At 44.3% G+C, this 12,329-nt stretch overlaps 1 protein-coding gene across 1 annotated transcript in view; it reads right to left on the bottom strand.

The window, feature by feature from the left end:
- XRN1 (5'-3' exoribonuclease 1) overlaps nt 1-12,329 on the bottom strand; it is a gene marked incomplete in the record, with an annotated part of 75,977 nt that overhangs the window by 11,544 nt on the left and 52,104 nt on the right. The window contains 4 exon segments of the mRNA XM_040349121.1: nt 3,370-3,468; nt 5,912-6,025; nt 6,129-6,291; nt 7,279-7,410. Coding sequence (XP_040205055.1) covers nt 3,370-3,468; nt 5,912-6,025; nt 6,129-6,291; nt 7,279-7,410 — 508 coding nt within the window.

The following is a 12,329-nucleotide window of genomic DNA, read 5'->3' as shown; positions in this document are numbered from 1 at the left end:
GCTGCATATAGAGAATTTACTGTTATGGGTTTAGTAACACTTTAGCTCCATTGGCTACTAAGATGGAGCAGGAAGATATTTGTTCCTCCCACATTTGTTAATAAATAACATACAGTTGAATCGGTCTATCAAATGTACTTCCAGTCCGATTGCAAAAAATGGGACGTACAGCCAGCCCAAACCGAGTCTGAATAAAGCACTGAACCCCAGGCAGATTGGCCGCATTATACTAGAATATTTCTAAGAAACACCCTACCCTACTGTAGCCGAGTTTAAATCATTGATCAATCAGGTTATTCCTTAAAGCGGAAATAAACTCTTAAATCAACAGTAACTATTTTTAATCATTATGCTGATAGCATTATTAAATATGAAGGTATGTTATATTATTTTCTATGTTTTTTTTTCTTTTTACTTTTCTTCAGTAGTTTTCTTGTTTAAATGCAATGTTGTCTATTTTTTTTTGATAGTATGGTATAAACCTTTATAAAATACCATACTTTTTGTATTGTTGCTAGAAGTCAGTGCAACTGAAATTAACATCCTACAGTCCAGACATATCACAACTAAGCCCTGAAAAACAAGGCTAGGGATGATACTGAAACCAAGTCCAGATTACGTTTTAGTCCTGTAAATATGAACACGTTTTTGGTGTGCACCAGTTCATTTTTTGCACTCACAGTTGTGCTGCTGATGGCTTGTTAAATGTAATTATTATATAATAATGAGTTTAACTTGACATTAGCAGTACAAAATTTGCAAAAAGTGAGAACAAAGACTACCGTGCACTATTTCTCACCAGCATGCCAGTGATCTAAAGCTTGTAAAAATGATGCAACACAATGATGCTGTGCTAGCGCAGCATAATTTTCTGTTTTAATGACAAGTGTGGGAACGCATTGAGGTGCTTGTCGCAGCTCTATTTTAGTTAACCACTTCCTTACTGGGCACTTAAACCCCTTCCTGACCAGAGGACTTTTTGCGATTCGGCACTGCGTCGCTTTAACTGACAATTGCGCGGTCGTGCGACGTGGCTCGAAAACAAAATTAACGTCCTTTTTTCCCCACAAATAGAGCTTTCTTTTGGTGGTATTTGATCACCTCTGCGGTTTTTATTTTTTGCGCTATAAACAAAAATAGAGCGACAATTTTGAAAAAAAAAAAATATTTTTACTTGTTGCTATAATAAATAGCTCAATTTTTTTTTTTTACGTTTTTTTTTTATCCTCAGTCTAGGCCGATACGTATTCTACATATTTTTAGTAAAAAAAAAAAAAAAAAAAAAATCGCAATAAGCGACTGGTTTGCGCAAAAGTTATAGCGCCTACAAAATAAGGGACAGAATTATTATTATTTTTTTTTTTTTTTTACTAGAAATGGCGGCGATCTGCGATTTTTATTGGGACTGCGACGTTATGGCGGACACATCGGACACTTTTGACACGTTTTTGGCGCCATTCACATTTATACTGCAATCAGTGCTATAAATATGCACTAATTACTGTATAATTTTTTTTTTACTAGAAATGGCGGCGATCTGCGATTTTTATTGGGACTGCGACGTTATGGCGGACACATCGGACACTTTTGACACATTTTTGGCGCCATTCACATTTATACTGCAATCAGTGCTATAAATAAGCACTAATTACTGTATAAATGTGACTGGCAGGGAAGGGGTTAACACTAGGGGGTGAGGAAGGGGTTAAATGTGTATCCTAATTAGTGTTCTAACTGTGGGGGAGGGGGGGTGACTGGGGGGGGTGACCGATCTGTGTCCCTATGTACAAGAGACACAGATCCGTCTCCTCTCTCCCCTGACAGCACCGCTGTCTTCGAGAGCCGGGAATGAGAGATGATCTCATATGTAAACATATGAGATCATCTCTCATTGGCCGCACAGATCGCCTAGGAAACGGCCGCTCCGATTGGCCGTTCACGGCGATCTGTGACTGGCTGTGTCCAAGGGACACGGCCAGCACAGCAGTTCCCCGCTGCGCGCTCGGGAGTGCGCGCGGGGAACGTGAAAAGGGGCGGCCGTAAAAACACGGCCTCCCAGAGAAGTAGAGCCACCCGGCGGCCGTATATAGTCGTACGGCCGTCGGGAAGTGGTTAATTATCATCTGGCAGCGCCTGGGTTTATTGTCGGTCTTGTAAAAATGATGTTGAAAAGTTTGCTGACCCCTGATGTAAAGATTAAGAGTGGCTGTAAAACTCTCTCTTGTGGCGATGTAATTTGAGAGTATTTTGTATCGGAGATACCAGTTTCTGAGTCATATGCACTATTTGATGATCCCTTGAATACCCCTGTATACTGGATCACTGCCTGGTTTGTTTTTAAATATTCATGTATGCGTGTTTTACGTTGTCCATTTCTTTTCAAAGGTATTGATAGATCCAGGGGTGTATTTAGGTTTTGTGCCGCCCTAGGCCTGACTAACTCGTGCACCCCCTAATTTAAATATGACCCACCCCTTCCTGTCAAGGCCACACCCCTTGCGGTTTAAGACCCACCCTGAAATTTTCAAGTGGGGACACTAGTTCTGGTGGTAGGGGCGCAATGGATTCCCTTAATTTGCATAGATTTCCTCTCACTTCCTGTTTGGCTATGGGACAGGAAGTTAAGGGAAATCTCTGCAATGGGACAGGGATGGTAAAAAAATTAAAGCGACGCCTCCCCCCCACAGTTGCAGAACGCCAACCGCCCACATACTGGATGCAGTGCGGCCGATTTATGGGGGCGCTGAACTAATTTGCCTAACAGTGTAGCACAAGCCGGCGGGGACACTGTCCGTGCTGCCCCCCTGCAAAGTGCTGCCCTAGGCCTGGGCCTTGTTGGCCTAGGCCAGGATACAGCATTGGATAGATCCATATGGATGTTTTCCGTACCATTTGCAAAGGCTGTGCCAGGCCGCTGTACGACATTCGTTTGATGACAGAGCAAACTGACAGAGTGCATAGGAGCAGTCTAGGTACATGTGCATCTCCTATTGATCCCTACATAATGCAGGATTTGTGCCAATTGCTTGGCATTGTATATGTTTTTTCAGCATAATTCCAAATGTGTAGCCTGATTTTTTAAGTGCCTATAGACCTAAATGATAGGAACAAACATTTTCACTACAAATAAGGAGCGCTGCTTCTGAATCTAAATGCATATTTTTACAAAATCAATAATTACACTTATCAAAAAAAACTGTTGGGAGCTTCCAGAATTTGCTATAAATTCTGTGGAAAACACACAAGTAAGCTATGAAAAATAACATGGATACACATTGGAAGAAAAACTGAATACAAAACAGCAACTAAACTGAACAGCATTCAACACAAAGTAGAGGAGTATTACTAAACTGCAATAAAACAACTTACATGCTGGTTCTGTATTAAGGCATCTAGCTGCGGTTCACAGGGAATGTTAAATAGAACACGAACTCTGTTCTCACTGAGAACATCAGAAGAGTCTTGAACCTATAGAAAGCGTAGGCAAATAAAAACATATTTAATGAAGTGATAGCATTAATAAAAAAATAAATAATAAAAAAAAAAACACAACCAGTGTTGTACTAGAAAAATAATATGCGTTAAGCCAAGAAGGCAATCATTTGCTAGAATAAAAAAATCTATATATTAGCCAGCACATTAAAAACACTGTTACAACAAAGATATACATTTACTCTATGTTAAAATAATCTATAGGATAATCATTATCCATGCAGCAAAACATGTAAAAAAATTAAATAAAAAAAACTATATTTAGGACATACAAAGCATGTAAAACACACAGCGACCCTTCTAGGGAAAACTGCTCCCCAAGGTATAGATTGGGGTTTAAAGTAGAAGTATAGTTTCCCTGCAAACTGGCTATAAATACATGTGAAATACTGTGTACACAGATTCAAATATAGCATTCATAAATATAGTGAAAACCCACAAAAAAAATTTTTTTGTAAAACATGAAATGTCACATACGCAAATGTGCTTATTCCAATATGCTAGCATACAAGTGCAAAAAGGAAAACAGTTGGCAGCATCCAGGTAAAATACAATTGAAAACTAAATATGCAAGAAGAGCACAAAACCAACGCATTGCATGGTGTGGACACCACTTTGTCAGGGGGGACAGATTGTATCCTCTTGTCGTTATGTGTACACAGTATATGGGATCCAGTCTAAAGGTGCTCTAAACTTGTACTTAAAGTGGAGGTTCACCCAAAAAATCTATTTTTAACATCAGATTGGGCCTAATTACGGGAAGCAGAATCGGGTGTTTTGATTAAAATCAATGCAGTACTTACCTTTTTTGAGATAGATGTTCTCCCGCCGCTTCCGGGTATGGGCTGCGGGACTGGGCGTTCCTATTTGATTGACAGCCTTCCGACCGCCGCATACATCGCGTCACCAGTTTCCGAAAGTAGTCGAACGTCGGTGCGCAGGTGCCGTATAGCGCCGCACCGACGTTCGGCAACTCGTGATGCGCTGTATGCGATCGTCTGAAGGCTGTCAATCAAATAGGAACGCCCAGTCCCGAAGACCATACCTGAAAGCGGCGGGAGAACATCTATCTCAAAAAAGGTAAGTACTGCATTGATTTTAATCAAAACACCTGATTCTGCTTCCCGTAATTAGGCCCAAGCTAATGTTAAAAAAAAAAAAATTCGGGTGAACTCCCGCTTTAAGATCTCAGTCTACAGGTGAAACATTACGTGCAAACCTATGGCAAACGTTGACAAGATATGTTACAAGGCAAACATTACATCTTGATTCAAACAGTGCATACATATAAAGGTGACGTGCGTGGTGTCTCCATGTCAAGATCAATAGCTTATGGGTCTGGCAATAGACATTAAAGATCACAAAATCTTTTCACTTCCAGGACTATCGAGCTTTGGTCGGATTGCCATCTAAAGGCCCTGGCGGGGTAATCAGCCACAAGTGTTACTGGCCTTTATCCAAAAGGTCCAGTACTGCTGGTAAGCAGGCAATCTTTCTATACTATCGGTGATGGTGTCTTGCGGCGTTTGTCATGCTGGGGATTGGAGTGAACTGTATGTCACTGTTTGAGATCTACGTGTGAAATATAACCTGCAAGATCAATAATACTGTGGTTTAACTACCATCCTCTCTCACTTGCAGTTTTAGTGCTTTTTGCATTTTGCAGATCTGCACTGCAGAACGTGTTTCATAGGAAACCATGTTTAATGGACTGTAGTGCAAATCTGCAAAATGCACCAAAACTGCTTAGGTGTGAATCCAGCCTTAAAGAGTACTATTGTTCATTTGTTCGATGTTTTTTTTTATGTTATGAGATTCAAAATTGGTCTAAGAAGCATGACTCAGTTCTATACAAATGTTGATTATGTGCCAATATCACACAAAAAAACGCACTGCAACTGGATCACATGGTGCAGTCTAAACATCAGTGCAGGCAAAGCACTGTGTGTGCAATCTGCGTTTGGTGTGATGTTAGCAATACACCGAGAAGCTGCAGATTGCACAAACAGAGCGTTTTTGAGGCAGTGCAGAAAACTTGTTCAGAACACGGGTTTCCCGCACAACGTTCTGGTATGAATGGACCCCAGCTGCAGTCACTCAATTTTCCTGCCATTGTTTATTCTCATGTTTGTAGATTTCTCCAAGACGATATAGGACTGTATGTGGAATAGCTTGGAAACACTGCTCTTTTTGACTATACTATTGTGGCACTTAAAAGTTTAAAATAAGGAGTCCTAAGAAAAGAAAAGAAAAAAAAAACACACACACACACAACAGCCTACTAGAACATGTTACATTTAAATATATTCAGTTTTGATGTTATACAGGAATGTTTAAATATAAATACTAAATGAACTTGACATTATATTTACCTAAACACGCACAGATGTAATGCTAAAGAGCTCAAGTAAAAACTCACCTCTCCCATTGACCCATAGTAGGGTATGCCGAGCATGAAGACTGTAATCCCAGGTGAGTACAGCTCCCCAAGTGTCTTAAAATGGGAGAAACCAGATTCAAAGGCAGTTATGTCCTGAAAAGAGAAGCATAATATAGTAAATCTGCACTTATAAACAACACATAATAAATAGGTACAATTACCTAAGAGCAATGTTGCATAATAATACTTTGCTCACCTTGACAACTGCCTGGTATACAAAGGGGAGTACCTGCTTGGACCACTGCTTCTCCAGGTAAACCTCTCCATTTTGTGTCAACTGATAACGACGACCAGTAAGCAGTTGAGCATACAGCAGCACAAATGTGTCATTGATGATAACTCCTTTTCTTCTTTGGTAACTTATAACAAAAATATAATACAAGAATGGTGCTGAAAAAAAGTGATTTGACTAGAATATTAAAATTGTGCATGTTCTAGAACAGGAAAGTTTCTCTAAAAACTTCTGTATTTTCTTATAGGTGTGTCAAATTAAACACTAAAAGGATTATTTGTTGCAAGCAAAGGTGAAATAGCCTGTGCTGGCATACCACATACCCAGTGAACAATCAATAGCGCTCACCCGCCCAGAGCAGTTAGACCATTGTGCACTGTTGGGCAGCAATCCAGCCCTCTAGCATTGTTGCTGACACAGGATATTTTTACCATTGCTGCAGCAAATAAGACTGTTTAAAAAACAAAAAAGAAGCCCACGATTACTACTGTCCACTGCTGCGGGGAGCAGATGTGGCCCGACACTGGTGCAGGAGCAGAGAGGGTGAGTGAGAGTTGCACTGTTGTAGTGATGGTAAAGTTACCAGAGAGTGCAGGAGCATAAATAAGTGCATTGATTTGCACTGTTGCAGAGGTGGTGACGTTTTTCAAAATGGGGAAGATGGCTATGGTTGCAGAGGGCAGTGCATGAAGGTGGCGCAGTGGGGTAGTGATGCACAGGGAGGTGTGTGAAGGGTGCGATCAGGCATATGGCTACAGTTGGGGGTATTGTATATGTACAGTACGTGGAACAATAGGGAGCCCTGTACAGTGCAGAGGGTTACAGTTCATGGAATAGCAATGTTCAGAGTACACAGTAATTGCTTCGTGGAAGTGTTAGGAAGCCTGTGAAAGGAAATAGCACATTTAGTCTGCTCATAAGTGCTGGCTGTGAAATCGCTTCTGGACAGAAAATCTACTACTGGCAATACAAAACCCAGCATAAGGTATGATCTCTAGAGGAAAAACGAATGTGTAGCGAAACATCCAAACTCTGAACTTTTATAATATTAAGGAAATATAGTACATACATTAACAATATTAACGACTAGATTATTTTTTTTGTTTAAACTCACTGTTCTGAGATTCCTTGTAGTTCCTTCACCCAGATGTTCCTTTCCTTGTCAGAATGGTAAACTAATTTTGTAGGTGGTACAGCTTCACCAGTGTAAAGCTTCTGAATTCCAGGAGGTTCTTCCAAATAAAATCTGAAACCAATCGCAGAAAACAAACCTAAATGACATATCTAATCAATTAAAGGAGTTCTATAATGCATTTCTTTTTTACAATATAATGTTCCCTTAGGCTTTACCTTTCAGTCGATGTCTTTCTTTCCTAAATCTGCCCAGCCATTCCTCTGCTACCTCCTCCTGAATTTCAGCCACTTCCTGGTTATGGAGCCATGGTGGATGATGTAAAAATCGTCATGACCCAAGCTCCCTTGCTTTTCTTTCCTGTCACTCAATGCCTCTCTCCTCATCCCCCCCTCCTCTACCAAAGTCTCTCCCCTCCCCTATCCTAGTATCTCCCCTCCCCATTCATTTCAATATACACACCCCTCCCTGCCTCCCCTGCCATGCCATCCGCCCCTAAAATTATCATATCCCACCCCTCCAAACCCTCCACCAATCATTGTGTCCTGTGACTGCACGGAGCTATTGCTATTTGAGTACACATGCTGCTCACATAGATAAATATACAGTGCAGCAGGAGAAAGCAGCCTGAACTCTCAACTAAAAGTTCCCATTACCCCTTCCAGACACACACATTCACAGTAAAAACACACACATAACACATACACACATGTAGCCCCCAAGTTTAGAAAAACTACAGCTCAAAGCATGCCCATACAGTGCATGTTAGGAGCTGTAGTTTAGCAACTGCTGGAGGCCCCCAGTTCATGTAATAAACATGGTTTTTGTCAATATATCAGTGATTCTTGGCTGCATAACTACAAATATCAGCAAGCATGCTATGCGATTGCTGGTAGTAGAAATTTCCTAAACTACAACTCCCAGCAATCACATACCAATGCATGCTGGTATTTCTAGTTATGCAAAAGCTATACACACTCGTTATCTTTTACACACACATATATATATATGTGTGTGTGTGTGCGCATGTCTGTGTGTTGTAATAATCAGTGCCTCTTGCTGCATAACTACAAATAGCATCATGCATGCTATGTTATTGCTTGTAGTTGTTATTTATGGAATCGCCAGACGCCGAGTGCGTCCGGCAGTTGCAAAACTACAACTCCCATGAATCACATAGCATGCATGCTGCTATTTGTAGTTATGCAGCAAGAGGCACTGATTATTACAACACACAGACATGCGCACACACACATATATTTTATTTGTGTGTGTAAAAGATAATGAGTGTATAGCTTTTGCATAACTAGAAATACCATCTGGTATGTTATGTGATTGCTGGGGGTTGTAGTTTTGCAAACGCCGGATGCACTTAGCCTGATAATATATATATTAGAGGTAGACCGATATGGGTTTTTCTCTGGCCGATGCCGATATTTGGAAATTGGGGCGGCCGATGGCCGATATGTGTTGCCGATTTTTGCGGACGATATTTTAGGCCGATATTTTTTTTTTTTTTTTTCCCCCTCATCTCCAAAAACCTAGGGTGGAGAGGAGATAATTGTTTAGGGTGGAGTGCAGCCTGTCAGTGCCACATCAGTGCAGCCTATCAGTGTCCATCAGGGCCACCTCATTGGTGTCTATCAGTGCCCACCAGTGCCACCTCATCAGTGCCCACCAATGCACCAGTGCATCCCATCAGTGCCCACCAATGCACCAGTGCATCCCATCAGTGCCCACCAGTGCATCACCTCATCAGTGCCCACCAGTGCATCTCACCAGTGCATCACCTCATCAGTGCATCTCACCAGCGCATCACCTCATCAGTGCCCACCAGTGCATCTCACCAGTGCATCACCTCATCATTGCCCACCAGTGCATCACCTCATCAGTTCCCACCAGCGCTTCACCTCATCAGTGCCCACCAGTGCATCTCCTCATCAGTGCCCACCAGTGCATCTCCTCATCAGTGCCCACCAGTGCATCCCATCAGTGCCCACCAATGCACCAGTGCATCCCATCAGTGCCCACCAGTGCATCACCTCATCAGTGCCCACCAGTGCATCACCTCATCAGTGCCCACCAGTGCATCACCTCATCAGTGCCCACCAGTGCATCTCACCAGTGCATCACCTCATCAGTGCATCTCACCAGCGCATCACCTCATCAGTGCCCACCAGTGCATCTCACCAGTGCATCACCTCATCATTGCCCACCAGTGCATCACCTCATCAGTTCCCACCAGCGCTTCACCTCATCAGTGCCCACCAGTGCATCTCCTCATCAGTGCCCACCAGTGCATCTCCTCATCAGTGCCCACCAGTGCATCCCATCAGTGCCCACCAATGCACCAGTGCATCCCATCAGTGCCCACCAGTGCATCACCTCATCAGTGCCCACCAGTGCATCACCTCATCAGTGCCCACCAGTGCATCACCTCATCAGTGCCCACCAGTGCATCTCACCAGTGCATCACCTCATCAGTGCATCTCACCAGCGCATCACCTCATCAGTGCCCACCAGTGCATCTCACCAGTGCATCACCTCATCATTGCCCACCAGTGCATCACCTCATCAGTTCCCACCAGCGCTTCACCTCATCAGTGCCCACCAGTGCATCTCCTCATCAGTGCCCACCAGTGCATCTCCTCATCAGTGCCCACCAGTGCATCTCCTCATCAGTGCCCACCAGTGCATCCCATCAGTGCCCACCAATGCACCAGTGCATCCCATCAGTGCCCACCAGTGCATCACCTCATCAGTGCCCACCAGTGCATCACCTCATCAGTGCCCACCAGTGCATCTCACCAGTGCATCACCTCATCAGTGCATCTCACCAGCGCATCACCTCATCAGTGCCCACCAGTGCATCTCACCAGTGCATCACCTCATCATTGCCCACCAGTGCATCACCTCATCAGTTCCCACCAGCGCTTCACCTCATCAGTGCCCACCAGTGCATCTCCTCATCAGTGCCCACCAGTGCATCTCCTCATCAGTGCCCACCAGTGCATCTCCTCATCAGTGCCCACCAGTGCATCTCCTCATCAGTGCCCACCAGTGCATCTCCTCATCAGTGCCCACCAGTGCATCTCCTCATCAGTGCCCACCAGTGCATCTCCTCATCAGTGCCCACCAGTGCATCTCCTCATCAGTGCCCACCAGTGCTCATCAGTGCCAATCAGTCCATTACCATGTCATCAGTACATTACCTTTCAAAAAAAAAAAAGTGCACATATCCTAATAATTTATATAATATATAATATATATAATAATTTATATAAATGCCAATATAACAGTGGTGTCAAAACTGTGGCCCTGCAGATGTTGCAAAACTACAACTCCCAGCATGCCCGGACAGCCGTTGGCAGTCCAGGCATGCTGAGAGTTCAATTTTTTCAACATCTGGAAGCTGAGATGCACAACTTCACAGAAAGTATCACACCTGGTAAGCTTAGTTACACAGCTCATCAGACAGTACAGAACATGATAAGTTTGGATACACAGCTCAACAGATAGTACAGAACATGATAACCTTAGATACACAGCTCAACAGATCAGGGAGATAGAGAGAGAGAGAGGGATCAGGGAGAGAGATGAGAGAGAGGGATCAGGGAGAGAGATGAGAGAGAGAGGGATCAGGGAGAGAGATGAGAGAGAGAGAGAGGGATCAGGGAGAGAGATGAGAGAGAGAGAGGGATCAGGGAGAGAGATGAGAGAAAGAGAGGGATCAGGGAGAGAGAGGGATCAGGGAGAGAGATGAGAGAGAGAGGGATCAGGGAGAGAGATGAGAGAGAGAGGGATCAGGGAGAGAGATGAGAGAGAGAGGGATCAGGGAGAGAGATGAGAGAGAGAGGGATCAGGGAGAGAGATGAGAGAGAGAGGGATCAGGGAGAGAGATGAGAGAGAGAGGGATCAGGGAGAGAGATGAGAGAGAGAGGGATCAGGGAGAGAGATGAGAGAGAGAGGGATCAGGGAGAGAGATGAGAGAGAGAGGGATCAGGGAGAGAGATGAGAGAGAGGGATGAGAGAGAGAGGGATCAGGGAGAGAGATGAGAGAGAGGGATCAGGGAGAGAGATGAGAGAGAGAGGGATCAGGGAGAGAGATGAGAGAGAGGGATGAGAGAGAGAGAGGGATCAGGGAGAGAGATGAGAGAGAGGGATCAGGGAGAGAGATGAGAGAGAGAGGGATCAGGGAGAGAGATGAGAGAGAGAGAGAGAGAGAGAGGGATCAGGGAGAGAGATGAGAGAGAGAGGGATCAGGGAGAGAGATGAGAGAGAGAGGGATCAGGGAGAGAGATGAGAGAGAGAGGGATCAGGGAGAGAGATGAGAGAGAGAGAGAGAGAGAGAGGGATCAGGGAGAGAGATGAGAGAGAGGGATGAGAGAGAGAGAGGGATCAGGGAGAGAGATGAGAGAGAGGGATCAGGGAGAGAGATGAGAGAGAGAGGGATCAGGGAGAGAGATGAGAGAGAGAGAGAGAGAGAGAGGGATCAGGGAGAGAGATGAGAGAGAGAGGGATCAGGGAGAGAGATGAGAGAGAGAGGGATCAGGGAGAGAGATGAGAGAGAGAGGGATCAGGGAGAGAGATGAGAGAGAGAGGGATCAGGGAGAGAGATGAGAGAGAGAGGGATCGGGGAGAGAGATGAGAGAGAGAGGGATCGGGGAGAGAGATGAGAGAGAGAGGGATCAGGGAGAGAGATGAGAGAGAGAGGGATCAGGGAGAGAGATGAGAGAGAGAGGGATCAGGGAGAGAGATGAGAGAGAGAGGGATCAGGGAGAGAGATGAGAGAGAGAGGGATCAGGGAGAGAGATGAGAGAGAGAGGGATCAGGGAGAGAGATGAGAGAGAGAGGGATCAGGGAGAGAGATGAGAGAGAGAGGGATCAGGGAGAGAGATGAGAGAGAGAGGGATCGGGGAGAGAGATGAGAGAGAGAGGGATCGGGGAGAGAGATGAGAGAGAGAGGGATCAGGGAGAGAGATGAGAGAGAGAGGGATCAGGGAGAGAGATGAGAGAGAGAGGGATCAGGGAGA

The sequence above is a fragment of the Rana temporaria genome, chromosome 4 (assembly GCF_905171775.1).
Source record: "Rana temporaria chromosome 4, aRanTem1.1, whole genome shotgun sequence".
Lineage (NCBI taxonomy): Eukaryota > Metazoa > Chordata > Amphibia > Anura > Ranidae > Rana > Rana temporaria.
This window is presented reverse-complemented; position numbering and strand designations above follow the sequence as displayed.